Below are 20,063 nucleotides of genomic sequence, written 5' to 3'. Positions count from 1 at the left end.
GGGAGTGAACCAGTGGATGGAAGCCCTCTCTCTCTGTCTCTACCTCTTTCTGTAACTCTATCAAATAATAAAATAAATCTTTAAAAAAATTTTTCATGGAAATGATGCATTCCTAGTTGTACACAATTCATCTATATCTGTGAGTATGAAGTTGACCATCAATAAAAACTCACAGAGATGATTTTTAAAAATTATAAAAAGTTCATGGAACTATAGAATTAAGATTGGTTTATTTTGATGCAAAAATGCTTGAAATATATGCATTTTTTCATAACTTGCATTTCCTTCAACATTTTGAAAATCCCTCATATAAGACCAAACAAACTTCTAGAGTTGAAAATGTCTGGATGTGAGATGGGATTAATGCTATATCAATACTGAAGAAGAAAAGACTAGTGACCCTTATATAGTAATATAAAGGTTCTAAAATTATATAAAATATGTAATTATCACAATGTATTAATGGGTTTTTAACATAATTAGATATACTATGTATAAAGAAATAGCAGCATACTTGGCTCACTTGGCTAATCATCTGCCTGCGGCGCCAGCATCCCATATGGGCACCAGGTTCTGTGCCGGTTGCCCCTCTTCCAGTCCAGCTCTCTGCTGTGGCCCGGGAGAGCAGTGGAGGATGACCCAAGTCCTTGGGCCCTGCACCCACATGAGAGACAGGGAGGAAGCACCCGGCTCCTGGCTTCAGATCTGCGCAGCGCCGGCCATGGAGGCCATTAGGGGAGTGAACCAACGGAAGGAAGACCTTTCTCTCTGTCTCTCTCACTGTCTATAACTCTCTCTCTGTCTCTCTCTCTCTCTCACTGTCTAACTCTGCCTGTCAAAAATAAATTAATTAATTAATCAAAAAATTAAAAAAAAAGAAATAGCAGTATACAAAAAATGAACAATAAATGGAGTTTGTTTCACTGAAATTCAGTTAGTATAAATTTGAAGTACATTCTGCTAAGTTAAGATGTATATGGTAGAGGCCGGCGCGGTGGCGCACTAGGTTAATCCTCCACCTGAGGCACCGGCATCCCATATGGGCACCAGGTTCTAGCCCCGGATGCTCCTCTTCCAGTCCAGCTCTCTGCTGTGGCCTGGGAAGGCAGTGGAGGATGGCCCAAGTGCTTGGGCATCTGCACCCGTGAGGGAGACCAGGAAAGAAGCTCCTGACTCCTGGCTTTGGATTGGCGTAGCTCCAGCCATGGCAGCCATTTGGAGAGTGAACCAATGGAAGGAAGACCTTTCTCTCTCTCTCTCTTTCACTGTTTGTAACTCTACCTGTCGAATAAATAAATAAAAATCTTAAAAAAAGATATATATGGTAGGCCTTAGAACAGTAATTGAGAAAATAATTGCACAATAAAGTGAAAAATAATTAAAGGAATTAAAAGATCACAGCAGAAAATTAACACAAAAGAAATCAATAAATGAGGAATAGTGCAACATAAACACACAAGAAACAAAAGGTAAAATGTCAGTCACAAATCTAACTGTGTCAACATTAATACTGAATGTAAATGGATTAAACAAGCCAATCAAAAGGCAGAGGTTATCAGACTGACTGGAAAAAAAAAAAAATTCTTAATGGGGAGAATCAGAATCTAGTTGAAAAATCAGTTAAAGTTTATTCAGTAGTCAAACTGAGGATTTAAACTCAGAAACAACAAATCGGTTGCCTTAGCTGGCTGTTCTGCAAACCTGGGTTTGGTTATGAAGTAACACCTTGACAGTAGGGACTCCATTTTGGAGCACCCAAGACTCCATCTTGAGAAAGCACCCCCTACTGTGAAACTCTGGTCTAAAACTATGATCTGAAAAACTCAGACAATAGTAATCCACTACATCACACTTGGCAGAGCATAGAAAACCCGTAGCATGATCACTCAAACTTAAAAAAAGATAGGTGGCACCTGGGTTAATAAGATTATAATTTGTCTATGTCCCACATATGATTTAGGCCAATACTTGGATAAATGTCAATATTATAATTGGATTTATTAAGATTGTAACTGGTATTGTCAAAATTATAATTGATATTGGTTTTTTTTTTTTTTTTTTTTTTTTTTTTTGGACAGGCAGAGTGGATAGTGAGAGAGAGAGAGAGAGAGAAAGGTCTTCCTTTTCGCTGTTGGTTCACCTTCCAATGGCCGCCACGGCCGGCGCACCAAAGGCAGGAGCCAGGTGCTTCTCCTGGTCTCCCATGGGGTACAGGGCCCAAGCACTTGGGCCATCCTCCACTGCACTCCCTGGCCACAGCAGAGAGCTGGCCTGGAAGAGGGGCAACCAGGACAGAATCCGGCGCCCCGACCGGGACTAGAACCCGGTGTGCCAGCGCTGCTAGGTGGAGGATTAGCCTATTGAACCGCGGCGCCGGCCAGGATATTGGTTTCTCATAGGCCTTAGGTTAGCTTGACTCCAGTAACCATGTATTCCCCTTCCTGTTTTTGTGCTTTTTGCCTTTATAAACCCTGTTGCTGGGGCCAGCGCTGTGGCACAGAGGGTTAACACCCTGGCCTTATGCACTGGCATCCAATATGGGCGTCGGTTCGAGAACTAGCTGCTCCACTTCCAATCCAGCTCTCTGCTATGGCCTGGGAAAACAGTAGAAGATGGCCCTGGTCCTTGGACCCCTGCACCCACATGGGAGGCCTAGAGGAAGCTCCTGGCTTCAGACCAGTGCAGCTCTGGCCATTGTGGCCAACTGGGGAGTGGACCATCGGATGGAAGATCTCTCTCTCTCTCTCTCTCTCTGCCTCTCCCCTCTCTGTGTAGCTCTGACTTTCAAATAAATAAATACATCTTTAAAAAAAAAAAAAAAACCTGTTGCGCTTTAGGGTTGAGAAGTCTTTGGGGCATGAGCCCACTCTCAGCTGCCGGCTATAAAAGACTCCAAAATTTATCAGTAAGTGGCACTCCTCTGTCAGCACTCACTCAGGCACAAGTTACAGGTTTTATGCTTCTCTTACAGGGTTAGTACATACATTTGTCAGGTTTAAAACAATACATATTTATGTATGGTTATCAATCACATTGAAAATAAAAGAATACCTCATTGAAAATTGAAGAGTACCTGGTAATAGCTAACAGGCTTGATTATTGATTAAGGAGCCATCTTACACTCCCATACTCAGTCCTATATGGAATGTCACCTATGTGTAAGGAGAGGCAAACAGTGGGATCACTGATCACTCTTCCTACTATTGTCCTAACACATAAAGCTTTCTCCTTCTTAAGGTATGGCAGATGTTTCCTTGCCCACATGTGACTGATGTTTTCTTGGTCAAAGTTGAGGTTGATTAAAAGGTTCTGTTACCTGGGAGCCAGCTGTAGGACATCACAGCATGGTCAGCATCTTGGCTGGCATAAGCGCCAGCAATCACCATGTAAGTCCACAAACTATATTCTGTCTACAGCACACATATGAAAGATTCAAAATTACAAATAGACTAAAGGAATGTTAAAGATCTAACAAGCAAACAATAACCATAAAAAATGTGAAATGGTTACAACAATATCAGGTAAAAAAAACTTTTTTAAAAAAGATTTATTTATTTATTTATTTGAAAAGCAGAGTTAGAGAGACAGAGGCGGAGAAGAAAAAGAGAGAGGTCTTCTACCCACTGGTTCGCTTCGCAGATGGCCGCAACGGCCAGATCTGCACCATTCTGAAGCCAGGAACCAGGAGCTTCTTCTGGGTCTCTCATGCGGGTACAGGGACCCAGGGACTTGGGCCATCCTCTACTGCTTTCCCAGGCCATAGCAGAGCTGGATCGGAAGTGGAGCAGCTTGGACTCAAACCATCGTCCATATGGGATTCTGGCACTGCAGGCGGCAGCTGTACCCACTATGCCACAGTGCCAGCTCCTAAAAAGACTTTTTTTTAAAAAAGGTTAATAGAAATAAACCAGAACTTTCATAATAGAAAATGATAATCAGTAAGATATACGAATTACAAACATGCATGCACCAAATAGCAAAGCTTAGCTAAGCACATGAAGGCAAAATGAAGTGAGAAGCAGAGAATGGTGTTCTGGACTGAATTACCCCTCTCCCTCAAATCCATTTGTTGAAGCCCTATTCATTCCCCAATGTGACTATTTGGAGACAAGGTTTGTAGGGAGGTAATTAAGGTTAAGTAAAGTCATAAGAATGGGACGCTAATCCACTAAGACTGGTGTCCTTATAAGAAGAGGAAGACACCAGAGCTCCATTTCTTCTCCATGCATGCAGAGGAACTCAACAGGAAGCAACCTTAGAAGACTTTCAACTTGGAGCTCCAATCACCAAAACTGGAGAAAATAAATTTCTGTTGTGCAGGCCAACCAATATTTGGCATGATAGCCTGAGCAGACTGGGAGTGAGAAAGTTCAAAACTCCATTTTCAATTGTGAAGCAAAATATCAACAAGGCAACAGAAGACTTGAACACACTATCAACCAACTTAGAGCTGGCAGACATCTAAACACTATATCCAACAGCAAAATACATGAGTACTTCAAAAAGTACACAGGAAAATTGAATTAAAAAATCAGTTTATTTGGGTGCAAAAATTGTCAATATATTATATAACAGAAATAAAATGGAACAATTCCTAGAAGAATACAAATTACCAAAGCTGATTCAATAATAAATACTCAGAATATACCTAAAATAAGTGAAGGGACTAAACTGGTAATCAAAAACTACCCATGAGTTAAAGTCTACACCCAAATGACTTCACTAATGAGTTCTACAAAATATTTAAAGGATAATTAATACTGAGATGGCACTGTGGCTCAGTAGGTTAATCTTCCTGCAGTGCCTGAATCTCATAAGGGTGTCAGTTTTAGTCCCAGCTGCTCCTCTTCCGATCCAGCTCTCTGCTATGGCCTGGGAGAGCAGTAGAAGATGGCCCAGACACTTGGGCCCCTTGCACCCTCATGGAAGACCCAGAAGAAGCTCCTGGCTCCTGGCTTCAGACTGGCCATTTGGGGAGTGAACCAGCAGATGGAAGACCTTTCTCTCTGTGTCTCCTTCTCACTGTCTGCAACTCTCTCTCTCAAATAAATAAATAAATCTTTTTTAAAAAAAGAAAAATTAATACCAACTCTTCACAAACTCTTTCAAAAGGGAGAGAACACAACCCAACTCATGCTATGACACCAGTATTACTCAGATATCAAAACCAAACATACATTAGAAGAAAACTACAGAATATCTCTTGAATATATAGATACAAAAATCCTCAATAAAAGTAAACTTAACTTAGCCACATGGAGAGGCCGTTTGTTTTTTCCAATGCCCAGACTAATCAATGGTGAAACAATGATCTAACAACTAACTCTGGGGAACGCATAGCCACGTACAAAAGGATGAAGTTGAAATCTCCAGGGTGTTGAATTGTGTACTCTAAAATATACGCCTAAGACCTGACCCCTGCTACCTGCAAAAGTGACCTTATGTGGAAGTACAATAATGTCTTTGCCTGTATAATTAAGGTTCTCAAGATGACATCATCCTGGATTTAGAGTAGGCCCTAAAAGAAAGGAGAGGAAGATCTGAGACAGACACACAGAAGAGACACAGAAAAGGTGACGTGAAGATGAAGGCAGAGAGTGCAGTGATGTACAAGTCAAAGAATGCTGCCAGTTGCCAACAACCACCGGAAGCTAGGAAAGAACCATGGAATGAATTCTCCCTCAGACTCTGAAGGAAACAACACTGGCTACAACACCTTGATTTCAAAGTTCTGGCCTCCAGAATTGTGAGTGAAAATGCCGTCAAATTGGTAGTAATTTGTTAAAGCAGTTCTAAGAAACTAGTTCAGACCTTGTCTCACATAATAAAAAATTTATCTCCACATGGAAGAAACTCCTAATTGTAAGTGCTAAAACTGTAAAAAAAAATTTTTTTTTTTGACAGGCAGAGTGGACAGTGAGAGAGAGAGACAGAGAAAGGTCTTCCTTTTGCCGCTGGTTCACCCTCCAATGGCCGCCGCGGCCAGCGCGCTACAGCCAGCGCACTACGCTGATCCAAAGGCAGGAGCCAGGTGCTTCTCCTGGTCTCCCATGGGGTGCAGGGCCCAAGTACTTGGGCCATCCTCCATTGCACTCCTGGGCCATAGCAGAGGGCTGGCCTGGAAGAGGGGCAACCGGGACAGAATCTGGCGCCCCGACCGGGACTAGACTAGAACCCGGTGTGCCGGCGCCGCTTGGCGAAGGATCAGCCTGTTGAGCCACGGCGCCGGCTTTAAAACTGTAAGATTCTTAGCAAAAAAACACAGGGGCAAATTTTCATGAACTTGGATTTGGCAATGGAATTTTAGATGTGACACAAAAAGTAGCAAAAGAAAATGGAGATAAATTGAGCTTCATCAAAATTAAAAACTTGTGCTCCTGAAGATACTATCAAGAAACTGAATACAATCCATGGAAAGGGAGAAAATATTTATGAATCAAATATCTGATATGAGACTTGCTTCTAGAATATATAAAGAACTCTTATAACCAAAATTTTAAAACACAACTTAAAAATAGGTGAAGGGGAATGGGTGTTGTGGTACAGCTGGTTAAGCCACCACTTGTGACACTTATAACCTATATCAGAGTGCCCACTACCCCACATCTGATCAACCACCCTGCTAATGGACATGGGACAGCAGCAGCAGATGACTCGAATTGGTCTCCTGCCACTCATGTGGGAGACCAGGTTGGAGTTCCCAGGGAAATTTATATTTCTTGACTAAGTTACAAATGAATTTTTTAAACAAATTCTCTCATTGACAGAAAAACCTGAGGTAAGAATCTAACCAACAATTTTCTCTGCTTTTCTGAAATGTACTGGTAACATACACAGATATTATCTTTCTTATATTATATGGTTATATGATGCCAATTATTGTAGCCAAAGGGATCTGGGAGCAGTTCTCCAAAGTGAGGAAAGTTTTACTAATCAGAGAAAGAGACAGAGGCAAGAAAGAACATACAAAAGTGAACCCTTTAACCACAGACTTTCATTCATATCCATATTAGATGTAGAATTGCCCATTATCATCTTACTTATATGCTAGATTTGGAGGAGGGTGGGCAAGCAAACTCACCGTATGTGTCCAGGACTGAAAATATTCATGATAAACAACTATTAATAGGCATTTATTAGATGACTTTTCAGTTCCATTTAACTCAAAAGGTTTGTAAATACCCTATTTTGTATTTCTAAGTCTTCTGACTCTTGCATTTTCATGATCCACTTTTATGGAAAGTAAAGAATCTAAAATCAGGACACAGTAATGGAAGACCAGAGGATAGACAGTGCAAATGAGTGTACATAAAGAATGAGCTACAAACAGTTCCAAGGAATGGGGCACAGGCTCATACACCAGAGCAGCTAATGCTCCTGAGAAAGCAGCAGAAGATGGCCCAAGTCCTTGGGCCCCTGAACACATGTGCAGGATCAGAAGGAAGCTCCCGGCTCCTGGCACCGGCCATTGTGGCCATCTGAAGAGTGAACCAGCAGCTGGAAGACCCCTGTCTGTCTCTCTCTCCCTCTCTCTCTGTAATTCTGCCTTTCAAATAAATACAATGAATCTTTTAAAAAAATTCATCACAACTTAAGTATAACAATTCTTTTTTTGTTTTTTTTTAAGGTTTATTTATTTTACTTGAAAGTCACAGTTACACGGAGAGAGGAGAAGCAGAGAGAGAGAGAGGCCTTCCATCCGCTGGTTCATTCCCCCCAGATGACCACAATGGCCGGAGCTATGCCGATCTGAAGCCAGGAGCTCCCTCTGGGTCTCCTATGTGGGTGCAGGGGCCCAAGTACTTGGGCCATCTTCTACTGCTTTCCAGGCCATAGCAGAGAGCTGGATTGGAAGTGGAGCAGCCGGGTCTCAAACCGGCACCCATATGGGATGCTGGCACTGAAGGTGGCAGCTTTACCCGCTACGCCACAGCACCAGCCCCAAGTATAACAATCCTTAAGGCATCCAGTTTCTATTTCTCTATTCTGTACTAACCAACTATGAATCCTTACTTTCGCAACTTTCTGGTATCTAGGAAGATAATGAACTGACAAGGAAACAATAAATCACATTCTATTTGGTGATTAAAATTATTACTAAATTCAAAATTGTGCTTTCTGACTTATCAATGAGTATAGTATTGGAGGCATGTGTTTGAAAGAAGCTGAGTTGGGTCAACCTTGAATGGGTCCAAATGTAGGAAGGTCTTGTTTTAAGTGTATGATACAAAGTGACAAAATATGGGGCCAGCATTGTAGCACAGCAGATTAAACCACTGATTGTGACACTTGCATCCCATATCAGAGCACTGGTTCGAGTCCTGGCTGCTCCACTTCTAATCCAGCTCCCTGCTGTTATACCTGGGAAGGCAGTGGAAGATGCTCTAAATACTTAGACCCTACCACCTGTGTGGGAAACTCAGATGGAGTCCAGACTCCTGGCTCCCACCTGGCCCAGCCCCAGCCATTGAGAATGCTTTGGGAATGAACCAGCAGATGGAAGATCTGTTTCTCCTTCCCTGTCACTTTGCTCTCAAATAAACAAAATAAATCTTAAAAATAAAAAAAAAAAAAGTGACAAGATGCAGAGCTGGAGAAAACATGAGACTGTTACACTACCTTCTCTGACCTGTTTTCCTTTCTGCTTGCCCTCCTGGGTGATGTTACTATCCTTCCTTTGTGCAGTACCCCACACACACCTCAATCACAATCTTTACTACATTATGTTAAATGCTTAAAGAGTCATTTGTGCCATTAGTTTTAAATTACTCATTGCAGGAACTTCTCTGTATTCATTCCCAGTAACTAATATAATGCCTGGTTTATAGGAAGTCCTCAAAATTAAGTTTCTCATATAATTAAATGGTACAGTGAAAGTTAGATTTTTAGGGCTTGGTTAACAGTTTTCTGATGAAGGAATCAAAGAGAAATTAAAGACCACATATTGAACCTTAGCAATTATATCAACTGGAAAGTTAGGAGCAGGAGGAATGAGAAAGGCATTGCCCAAGCTAAGGCTTCTCAAGTTGGGAAACTAACATTTATTTAGCAATTAATGCACACTAATGCTTCACAAAAATCATAATCTTCCCCTAAGTATTATGCAATGAAATATCATTATTTCCATTTCATAAATGAGGAAACTCAATATGGAAAGGGGTAAGCAACTTGAACAAACACAAGGCAACTAAAAATAGTTAAGCAAATTTCAAGTTCAGAACTATCTTACACTTCTGTGTCTGACACAAATGGGAATTTTCACCGAACTTCTAGTAAAATAACTATTAAAAAGAAAAAGATTCTTTCAAGATTCAGGATTCCATCACTAATATTTTATTTTTCCTATTTGACTTCTCAAGAAGGGTGGCACAGCCAAGAATTTTCTTTCAGCTGGTTTTACAATTGCACTTGCTATCTCTCTATTCAGAGACTTTTCCATAAGAATATTCACTTTAATCTGACTTCTGCTGTCTGGCTGGAAAAGTGGATATGCAACAACTCTTTCAAACTCTTTAATCTCTTTCTTTACTCTCTCACACTTCTCACGTTTAGGTAGCTGGTTCTGACATTTCCTCAAGATTCTTTCCTTGAGTTTTTGCTCTATGAGTTCTCTCCCTCGAATCATGCGTTCCTGGTGATTTTTTATTTGCATCTGTTCCCTTTCTTTTACCTTTCTTCTTCTTTGTGCACTCTGCATGCTGTGTTCTTCTGGCACAATTTTCGGTAATGTGATTTTATCAGGGGGTCGCGGTTGTTGCCTAACTGTTTTCTTTTTAAGTCCTCTGGCCTGGCTTATTTGATGTATGTGCCTTTCCATGTGTTTCAACTCTCTCTCAGGTACCAAATAGTAACATTTTTGCCCCTCTATGCTTTGAGTTATGGTCTCCTCCGTTTCCTTCTTCATTTCATTGTCTGTCCCTTCTTCTTTCATCATGGTCATTATCCTTTTATTATAATAAGACTCTGCTTTAGCAAGCCAGTAGTCAAGAGAAAGAGCTTGCTCCCTGCAGAGTATTTCATATTCTTCTCGATGCTTCTGAATTATCAATTGTCTCGCTGCTGTTGTATGCACACCACCTAGGTTCTTTCAAAATGAGGTTCAAAATTTTATAATATATTCATCGTTTTCAACACATTTAAACAGTAGCCTATCTTTTCTACTGACATCAATAAAAGACATCTACTAGCACAATAATTGGATTTTACTCCCATCACTTCCAGGCAAACCTATGAGTCTACCACACTAAATTAGCAACCAGTTTTAAAAATAAAGTGTTGGGAGTTTTCAAAATTATATATATATATATATATATATATATATATATATATATATATTACAGCTGTGGATACAGCTGGCAAACATTTGCCAGTGTAGATATCAACGTGAGAGTGTCACTTGGGCAGAAGGATTTCAGACTTATGGTTCCTTCTGAGTAGTTACCTAAACTGTATGATGTGAAAGTCATGTATTTACCGAGATCTTTTTCTCCAGTGGAGACTGTTGACCTACAGCAACCCTAGGGTCCTTAGACGATTTCGCCCAGGCCAATCTGGAAGATAAAAAACAAGGGGTAGATGAGAATGTGGGAGCTGTCACAATACATGTGTTTACATGTTGTCTGAGTCATAGAACCCAATTGTTTTGGCCAAGACCAAGGCTATTTCCCTTACAAAGAGAAAATCTGCTGACGGACAAGACTATAACAAGGTCCTTTCCCCACTGCATTCCTATGGCAGAAAATAAAAAATGTTCTTTTAATAAGAAAAGAATAAAAAAGATAAGGAAATGGAAATTCTAATTGTGTGCTGTTATTAGTTTATGCTGTACACATATGAAGTATGCCATAAAAATTTACAAGTATTACATGTACACCCAAAAGTGTTTAAAAATCTTTTTTAGAAAGAATTTTTCCTTCCATATGAACAAAAACATACTTCTCCTGTGGACTCAGTGTGAACCATTCTGAATCTTGCAATGGGGTTTGGTAGAGGGAAGAGACAGGCTCCTCCTTGGTGAGGCGTTGCCAAAGCCCATTTTTGTCAAGTGGGTCAGTTCTCCAACCTCCTCTGTCTTCTGAGACAATTCTAACCCCTGGGTTTGTCAGTTCATTCTTTTCACGCAGTTTCATGTTCCGGGCTCTCTCTGCCTCTATCAGCATATATAGCATCTCTGCACTTCAACTCCTTATTCTGAAATTCTGTTCTGTGTCATTGCCTACCCATCTGCTTGCCTGTCTCACACTGCCCATCATCCTTCACACTAAATCCATTATGAGCACATTCCCTGTTGAACCCCTGAGGATGGAAATGTGTGGTTACTCTGAGTTTGTTTGTAGAGCAAGCAGATGACAACATCCATGAAAACTACCAACTTTTATGTATCACCCCTAGTCTAATTTGAGTTCACTATGAGGTTGTATTTAAGGCACTGAGGATATCTGCCATTTTATCACTGTGCCGTTTATACCATTATGGGTAAAAGCATAGGCTTCAGAGTCTGACAGGGCTACTTCTAATTCCACCTCTTCCTAGGTGTACGACTCAGGGTAAATAACTTTTCTTTAAGCCAGTTTCCTCACCTATAAAGTGGAGATAAGACAAAAACCTGCCTCTAGGATTATGAAGAAGAAATATGAATTCGATGTGAAGAGACCGACATAATACTTGATATATGTTCTCAGTAGATGCTAGTCATCTACCCTTCACAAACCCCTGACTCTATAATCTTTTCAGTCTGCTCTGTCGTAAAGATTTGTCTTCCTCTAAACGCCTAACAATTTTATGTCTATAATTCATTTGAAAATTATTTACATTGTGATATGTGTATTCACATGTCACTCAACTTTTTATTATATTTTATTCATGTGAGAGGCAGAGAGTGAGCACCCATTCACTAGTTCACACCACAGCAAGGTCTAGACCAGGTCCAAGCCCAGAGTCAGGAACTCTTATCAGTGTGGGTCTCTCATGTGGGTGGCAAGGGATCAATTACTTGAGCCATCATGGGTTGCTTCCCAGGATGCACATTAGTAGGACGTTGGACCCATGAGTGGAACCAGGACTTGAAGCAGGCACTCCAGAATGTGGAGTGAAATTTAGGTATCTAAAAGATTTGAGTAAAATTTGTATCTACAACAATCTCTGCTTATTACCAAAAGGATCAGATGTAAAATATTTGGCCTCACTGACATCTTATGCATTCTTATTTGCCTATGTATATCTATTTTGAGATCTGAAAATATATAACCATCTTACTTTTCTTTCTTTCTACATAGCATCTAACACAGTACTTAACACTGGAGTCTGTGATCTTAAGTTCTCAAAATTAATGATTTGTTGAATGCTGATTATCATTATCATGTATCTGAGCATCCTGTTCTTTGTCACAACATTTTATCTGTCATTAGCAGTGCTCTTTGAAGTTTATATACATGTTTGTTTTATAAGTCTGCCCTGGACTTTCACATTCTGTACCTCCTAGTGTACTTTCATTGTATCTCAATTATTCATTGGTGCTTTCAGAGCTTAGGGAACACAAGATTTTAGCTTTGCAACTCCTGCCTCTGTTAAAAGCCTGACGTAAGTTCAAAATACTTATTGACTGTAATGTGAGCTTTGGTTGGTTTGAATGTCAAGTTAATAAGGGAAAGCTGAGAAGGATGTAGGGATAATTTCAGTACCTGTTTTCAAAGGAGACAGAGAAGTGAGAATAAAGTGTCTACCATCATAACTTCAGCAACAGACTTCCATCTGTTAAGACAGATAAAATGGCCGGCGCCATGGCTCACTAAGCTAATCCTCTGCCTTGCGGCGTCAGCACACCGGGTTTTAGTCCCGGTCAGGTCGCTGGATTCTGTCCCGGTTGCCCCTCTTCCAGGCCAGCTCTCTGCTGTGGCCAGGGAGTGCAGTGGAGGATGGCCCACGTGCTTGGGCCCTGCACCCCATGGGAGACCAGGAGAAGTACCTGGCTCCTGCCATCAGATCAGCGTGGTGCACTGGCCACAACGCGCTGGCTGCAGCGGCCATTGGAGGGTGAACCAACAGCAAAAGGAAGACCTTTCTCTCTGTCTCTCTCTCTCTCTCTCACTGTCCACTCTGCCTGTCAAAAAATAAATAAATAAATAAATAAATAAATAAATAAATAAATAAAATGACATCCGATTTCACGGTTAAGTGATATTAGGGGCTTGTGATTTCCCCAGCATTTCCTAACTTTTTACCAGGGTTCTTTCCTTTATGGCAGGGAAAGACAGACAGGTGCCTCTCTCCCAAGTAAATTCACATCTGTCCTTTAGAAAAGAGATGGCTCCAGAGCTTGCACACGCAGGAGCCCCACAACAGCTACAACTGGATGGTGGTGGGAGGGCTAGAACCAGGAAACTCGTATAGAAACTGTTTCTTCAGGTCAAGTCTAGGCTACTGACGCATGAAAATGGTGAGGTCTTCTAAAGATCCTTATTCTCATGTTTTATAAACAAGGAGCAACTCAATTAACCACCGACTGGATGACCACGACTGGAGGTGAGGGACCAAGTGGAAGACTGAAAGCCAAACTCGACCCAGGTCTTAGCAACCCCTGCCTACAGGCGTCCCCGGCCTAACGCCAGGTCCCTGTGGTGTCTGATGCCCTCCGAGGTCCTCGGCCCAGGGTCCCTGTGGTGTCTGACCCCCTCCGAAGGCCTCGGCCCCCTCCCAGGCGTGCCCCTTCCGTCTTTCCCCGTCCGGCCAGCGGAGCCCAGCGAGTCTCAGCACGCTTAGCTACGTTTTCACCTTCTGCTCCGCGAAAAAAGGGCCGCTGGGAACGGCGGGACCTGTACTTTTCTAATCCAACGAACTCTTGTTTTCTGGGGGCCCCCGTGAGTGGGAATCCAGTGAGTCAGATGCGAGACAAGGAAGAGGAATACCCCACTACTGTGTCCAGGTGGGAAAAGGAGCCGGAGGCGCAGTGCCAGCGACTCGCCTTCCTGTCCACCACCATGAGACCAAACGGCAAGTGACGCAGCAAAACGCGCTCCCAGCCCTTCTGCCCGCCCTAAACCCCTCGCTGCGGCGCGCGAGGAATAGTGACGTCACAGCCAATTGTGCGCCCGGACGCGTCGGCGCTCTAGCCCTCGGCGCGCTCGCTGCCCCGCCGCTTGCGCACGGCCGGCGCTCTAGCCCGCGCTACCCGGCCCCTCTCGCCTGCCCTGGCGGGGTTCCGCGTCGCCGGCTGGTTGCTTGGTGGCCGAGGCGGAGACGTACGTGGGGGGAAGGGTCGGGTTATCTGTGCCTAGGTGCTGGGGCAGACAAGGGAGGCCCCCTGCGTGGGGAGGGTGCGGCTCTCTGGTGTCCTAACGAACTGGTCGTTCCCTTTCCAGCATTCCGCCGCGTGTCCGTCATGGACGGCGCCAGCACCTGCCCCAGCTTTCAGTCGGACTTGGATTTCTGTCCGGATTGCGGCTCGGTCCTGCCCCTGCCCGGAGCTCAGGATACGGTCGTCTGTACTCGCTGTGGCTTCTCCATCCACGTGCGGGGTGAGGGGCGGGGCCGGTGCGCGGTTTGGAGACCGGGGAGGGAGAGCCTTAGAGCGGGCGCCTGGACGTCTGGTCTGCGGAAGAACCCTGAGGGAGGCAGGCAGGCCTGGCGGGGGCGAGGCGGCCGTCCGCGCCCTCCGCTGGCCTCCACAGCCGCTTCTTGCTGCCCTGTGCAGACTTCGAAGGGAAGGTCGTGCAGACTTCCTTTGTGTTCCACAAGCTGGGGGCAGCCGTGCCTGCGTCGGCGGAGGAAGGGCCCGAGTTCCAGGGACCCGTGGTGAGTTACTGAGATGGAGGGCTGGCTGCAGAGAGGGGCGTGGAGAGGAAGCGGAGGGGCGAGTGCGGGGTCCGCAGAGTGTTGCACCGACTTCCAGGAAGGCGGAGAGCCTGGGAAGTGAGGGGCGCGCCCCCGCCTCCTAACGCACCCCTTCCCGGCCAGGTTGACAGGCGCTGCTCTCGCTGTGGCCACGAGGGAATGGCGTACCACACCCGGCAGATGCGCTCAGCCGACGAGGGGCAGACCGTCTTCTACACCTGCACCAGCTGCAAGTGGGTCTCCGCTCCCCTCCCTCTGTCTGCGCACTTGACATGTTCAGTGGCGTATTCTTGTACCACACACTTGCTTCCATGATTCCATCCCTAATAGGAAGTCTGTGATCACTCTTTTTATAATACTTGTCTTTTGTATATCCAGTGAACTCAACCGTTTACTATTTTGTTTTTTCATTAAAAAACAAGAGAAGGCTGGAGTTGTTCACTGCAGCCAAGGTAGCTTGACCATGGTAAGAATTAGTCACACGGGATTTAAAGAACAGCAGCTTTCTGAATGGTTTGCAGAACTTTAGTGTTCTGGTTCCACTAGAATATATCAGAGTGTTGTGGGCCGGCGCTGTGGCGGAGCAGGTTAAGCTGCCGCCTGGGACACCAGCCTGGGTTCATGTCCTGACTGCTGAACTTCCAGTCCCGCTCCCAGCGAATGTGCCTGGGAAAGCAGTAGAAGATGGCCCAAGTTCTAGGGCCCCTGCACCGACGTGGGAGACCTGGAAGAAGCTCCTGACTCCCGGCTTCCTCCTGGTCCAGCCCCAGTATTGCTGCCATTTGGGGAGTGAACCAGTGGATGATCTCTCTGTCTCTCCCTCATTTCTTTTTCCCCCAAGGAAATCTTTTATTTGATAAGTACAAATTTCGTAAGTACAGCTGCAGGAATATACCATACCCACCATACCCACCCCACTCCCAGCCCACCTCCTCCCTCTCCCATTTCCAGTCCCCTGCTCTTGTATCTCCTTCTCTGTAAATCTGCCTTTCAATCAAATCTTTTTTTAAAAAAATAAAGGATATATCAAAATGTAGCTCGCTTTTGTTTATCCTGTTTGGAATTTTATTGGACTTTCTGAAATGAGAATTGATGTATTTCTCATTAACTTTGAAAAATTACCAGCCATTATCTCATTTAATACTGTATTTCTCCCATGTTTTTAATTCTCACATACTGGAGTTCTAATTGCTTATTATACTTTCTCCTCATCCTCCATTTTCCTCACCCTGTCTAAAAATTTATTTATTCAAAAGGCAGAGTTATAGAGAGGCAGAGCCAGAGAGAAGTCTTTCATCATTGGTTCACTCCCCAAATGGCTGCCACAGCCAGAGCTGGGCCAATCCGAAGCCAGGAGCCAGGAGCCTCTTCCTTGTCTCCCACGTAGGTGCAGGAGTCCAAGTACTTAGGCCTTCTACTGCTTTTTTTTTTCCCTTTGCCATAGCAGAAAGCTGGATCGGAAGTGGAGCAGCTGGGACTCGAAGCGGCGCCCATCTGGGATGCCGGCTCTGCAGGCAGCAGCTTTACTTGCTACTCCACAGTGGTGGTGGCCCATCAATCATTTTTTACTTCTCAGTTCCTTAATTGTATTTTAAATCTCTTTTTATTTTTTAAATGTGTATTAGATATATCAAACATGTTTACACCATAGTAGTAGGGGCTTCAGTTTTAACTTACCTGTCTGGATTTATCAGTGTGAAGATGGCCTTTCCTTTCTTGGAATTTACCAGTGGATTAAAAATACTTATGGTCATATATCTTTCCTATATGAGCAGTTTTAATATTTATAAGGTCCAGTTAAACATTCTTTTTTTCTTTCATGGCTAGTGCCTTTTGTGTTCTAAGACATCTTTGCATACTTTGTCTTAATTCATCCGATTTATTTTTAATCCCAGCATTTTCAGTTGTTGGAGGATTTATTTAGGGGAGCCAGGTCTCCACAGTATCATAAATAAAAGGCCCTTTGAATGTTGGAATATTTCATCTTACATTGCTGGGAACTCTTCTGATCCAGTGTAACAAGTCTTTTTTTTTCTTCATAGGTTCCAGGAGAAGGAAGATTCATAATCTTTTTTCTGGGCAACTCTACAAATCTTCCTTGAGAAGCAAAACATATTGGTTCTTAGATGCCTTGTCCATTGGATATTAGTTGCAAAGTTTGGCTCAATCATCATGTGGGGACTACCATTGTCCCCAGAGTATTTCTACCTCTAGTTGAGTTTACTTATTAAAGTTGTATTTTTTCTAAGAACTCTACATGTTATTTATAATTTGTTTTATCCCAAAGGAATTTAAGTAAGTTTTCTGAGCTACATTTGTATGAAAATGGCCACAAAAAAAGAAAAGACCAAAAGACTGGAGCCAGAAATTAGGCTAATATAAAAGCAATTGTGGGGCCAGCAGTGTGACGTAGCAAGTTAAGCTGCCGTTTGCAGTGCCAGCATCCCATGTGGGAGCTGGTTTGAGTCCCGGCTGTTCTACTTCTGATCCAGCTCCCTGAAAATGCTCCTGAGAAAGCAGTGGAAGGTGGCCCAACTGCTTGGGCCCCTACTCTTCACATAGAACTTACTGGCTCCTGGCTTTGGATCAGCTCAGCTACCGCCATTTGGGAGTGAACCAGCAGATGGAAGATCTGTCTCTCCCTCTTTAACTCTGCCTTTCAAGCAAATAAATAATTTAAAAAAAAAAAAAAAAAAGCAGTTTGTATTCCCTGTCTGTCTGGTTCCTGAGTTTAGGGAAACAAAAGCTGGGATTTGGATATTGAGAGATTCAACAGCAACTTTAACCAGATTATTTGGCATATAAATTTGGGTAACTGGGATACTAAGGGACACCAGTATGTACTTACTATAGAAGACTTTTAATTTCTCTTGAGATAAATATTTATTCATTGGCATAGATTCTTATACAGAAAGGTAGAAAAAAAGAATCCCACTCCACAGTGATAACCAAATTATGCATCTGTATTTTTTATGTATGGAAATACAAATGTCTTCATAAAGTCCATGGAAATGGAATTGAAAGACTGTTTTGGTGCAAGAAAAATTCAAAATCCATGCAAAGAACGAACTTCTAAAAAGTTCATGGAAAATGTGTATTACGAAAAACTATGTTTGAATTTCAAAAAGTTTTTGCACCAAAATAAATTCCATTTTCCAGGACTTTTTGAAGTGTCTTCGTGTTTGTATGTATATGGTTTAACTTTTTTTTAAATTTATTTATTCCTTTATTTGAGGGTCAGGCTTAGCTGAAGCCACAAGCCAGGAAGTCAGTCTGGTTCCTCCAAATGGGTATCAGGGACCCCACTACTTGAAACATCACCTGCTGCCAGGAGTGCACACTGGCAAGAAACTAGACTGGGGACTGGAGCAGGACTCAAACCTGAGCACTTGGATATGGGATGTGGACGTCTTAACCTCTAGGCCAGGTGCCTGTCCCTGGTTTTTCAAATGAGCTATGCAGTACATGTTAAATCTTACTTTATTCAATTTGAACCAAAAATATGCAAGAAGTACAAATACATAGCTCAGGCACAATATAAAACACTCAAGATCTGATTGTGGGAAATCAGTATTCTATCTGCTGGTTTCCTCCCCACATGCCTGCAGCCAGCGTGGGCTGTGCCAAGGCCAAAGAGGAGCCAGGAACTCAATTCAGGTCTCCATCACTGCTGCCTTCCAGCGGCTGCATTAGCAAGAAGCTGGAGGCAAGCACTGAACCCACTCTGATGAGAGACGTGGGTATCCTAACCGGTGGTTCAACCACTAGGCCAAAAACCCTCTCGCTCCTTCGTTTACATGGTGATTGAGAGACAAATGCAGTGACAGTTATCTTGTAATTGTGTGCCCCATATGCATTCAGAGACCTTAATGTACATTGTGCGCCCCCCCCATCCCCCTTTCCACAGCAACTTAACACAGGCAGGGAGTCTTGCCCCACTGTACGTGGGAACTGGCTGCCAATCTGACTTTCCTAACCCACTACTGAAATCTCAAACAGATTGTTCTTGTTTCAGTCCTACTTTAGGCCTCTCTGGCCCACAACAGGGGATGAAGTAAGAGGGTTTTTTTTTTAAAGAATTATTTTTATTTACTTGAAAGAGTTACAAAACAAGGGAGAGAGAGAGGTTCACTGGTTCACTCCCAAATGACCACAAAGGCCAGAGCTGAGCTGATCCGAAGCCAGGAGCTTCTAGGTCTCCCACGTGGGTGCAGGGGCCCAAGGACTTGGGCCATCTTCCACTGCTTTCCCAGGCCACAGCAGAGAGCTGGAACGGGAGCAGAGCAGCCGGGACTAGAATCGGGGCTCATACGGGATGTCGATGCTGCAGGCTGGGGCTTAACCCGCTGCGCCACAGCGCTGGCCCCCACGGTTTCTTAGCAAAGCACACAAGGCCTTCTATGGAACCACTACTAACCTGTCAGTTTTCACCATGCCCTACCTAGTTCACATCCCGGCAGTACAAAACTGCATTTGCTTCCGCACACATTTAATTAAGACTTTGTAAACTGCTCTCTGCCTCAGAAAGAGAAGTCTGTTCTGCTGGTTCTTGCTTTACCATTTGTTTTGCTGAGAAACTTGCGCTTAATTTTTATAAAATGACCTATACTGTAACTTAAACTTTGCTTTAAACCTATTCATCATCCCAGAGAATGACAGTATATAAATCCAGTTTCACTGATGATTTGCGGGGCTCGCCTGTCTTCCCCTCTAGGCTGGGGGCTAAAAGGCAGGATCTGGGCGTCTTGCGCATCGCAGCCTCAAAGCCTGGCACACTCCCCAGCCGAAGGTGCACTAAGTGTCCTGCTCAAATCCTACAGCACAGGGAGAGAACCCAGGCGGCTTGCTCCTTACCCAGTTCCTCCAACGGCGCCCAGGGCCCGATTCTCTTTAGGGAAGAAAGCCGACAGAGGGTCGAGCCTATCGCCCTGTTTCCCCGCCTTGCCGCCCTCCCAGGGTCACGGCTACAGGACGACTTAAGTTGGTGCACCGCCCACCTCCCCGACTCGCTACTACGTCCGCAGATTCACACCGGATCCCACCCTCCCTCTTCACCGCCGGTGGGAGCGCGTCGGCCACCCAGGACCAGCCCCTCCTCCCTTACCCGCAGTGACGCCCCTTCCACTAAATTTGGTCTCCGGAGGGCGGCGCCTGCGCGCTTCCGTATTACGGCGGAACTAATCAGTCGACGCCTGCGCTTTGACGCATCTGGTGCAGGGAAGGGAAAGGGAGGG

At 43.9% G+C, this 20,063-nt stretch overlaps 2 protein-coding genes across 3 annotated transcripts; one reads left to right on the top strand and one right to left on the bottom strand.

Moving 5' to 3' along the window:
- Positions 1-9,188: 9,188 nt before the first annotated feature.
- Positions 9,189-19,784, bottom strand: LOC149126751 (putative uncharacterized protein ZNRD1-AS1; the record flags this gene model as incomplete). Its single annotated transcript, XM_089333283.1, has 3 exons — positions 9,189-10,084; positions 10,475-10,550; positions 19,684-19,784. Coding segments are annotated over 3 exons (936 nt in total), but the record flags the coding sequence as incomplete, so codon positions are not given.
- Positions 14,184-17,080, top strand: POLR1H (RNA polymerase I subunit H). 2 transcript variants are annotated; one of them, XM_008262652.5, is made up of 5 exons: positions 14,184-14,237; positions 14,358-14,513; positions 14,690-14,790; positions 14,953-15,062; positions 16,872-17,080. In XM_008262652.5, the coding sequence occupies exons 2-5, from the start codon at positions 14,378-14,380 to the stop codon at positions 16,894-16,896; spliced, it is 372 nt and encodes a 123-aa protein (XP_008260874.1). In that variant the 5' UTR covers positions 14,184-14,237; positions 14,358-14,377; the 3' UTR covers positions 16,897-17,080. The 2 variants fall into 2 exon arrangements, with proteins under 2 accessions (XP_008260874.1, XP_008260875.1); XM_008262653.5 differs by having other exon boundaries at positions 14,184-14,273.
- Positions 19,785-20,063: the final 279 nt, after the last annotated feature.

Source organism: Oryctolagus cuniculus, chromosome 5, assembly GCF_051225735.1.
Source record: "Oryctolagus cuniculus isolate XC-2025 breed Fujian yellow rabbit chromosome 5, ASM5122573v1, whole genome shotgun sequence".
NCBI classification, from domain to species: domain Eukaryota; kingdom Metazoa; phylum Chordata; class Mammalia; order Lagomorpha; family Leporidae; genus Oryctolagus; species Oryctolagus cuniculus.
Note: the sequence above shows the minus strand (reverse complement) of the source record. Positions and strands in the feature narration are given on the sequence as shown.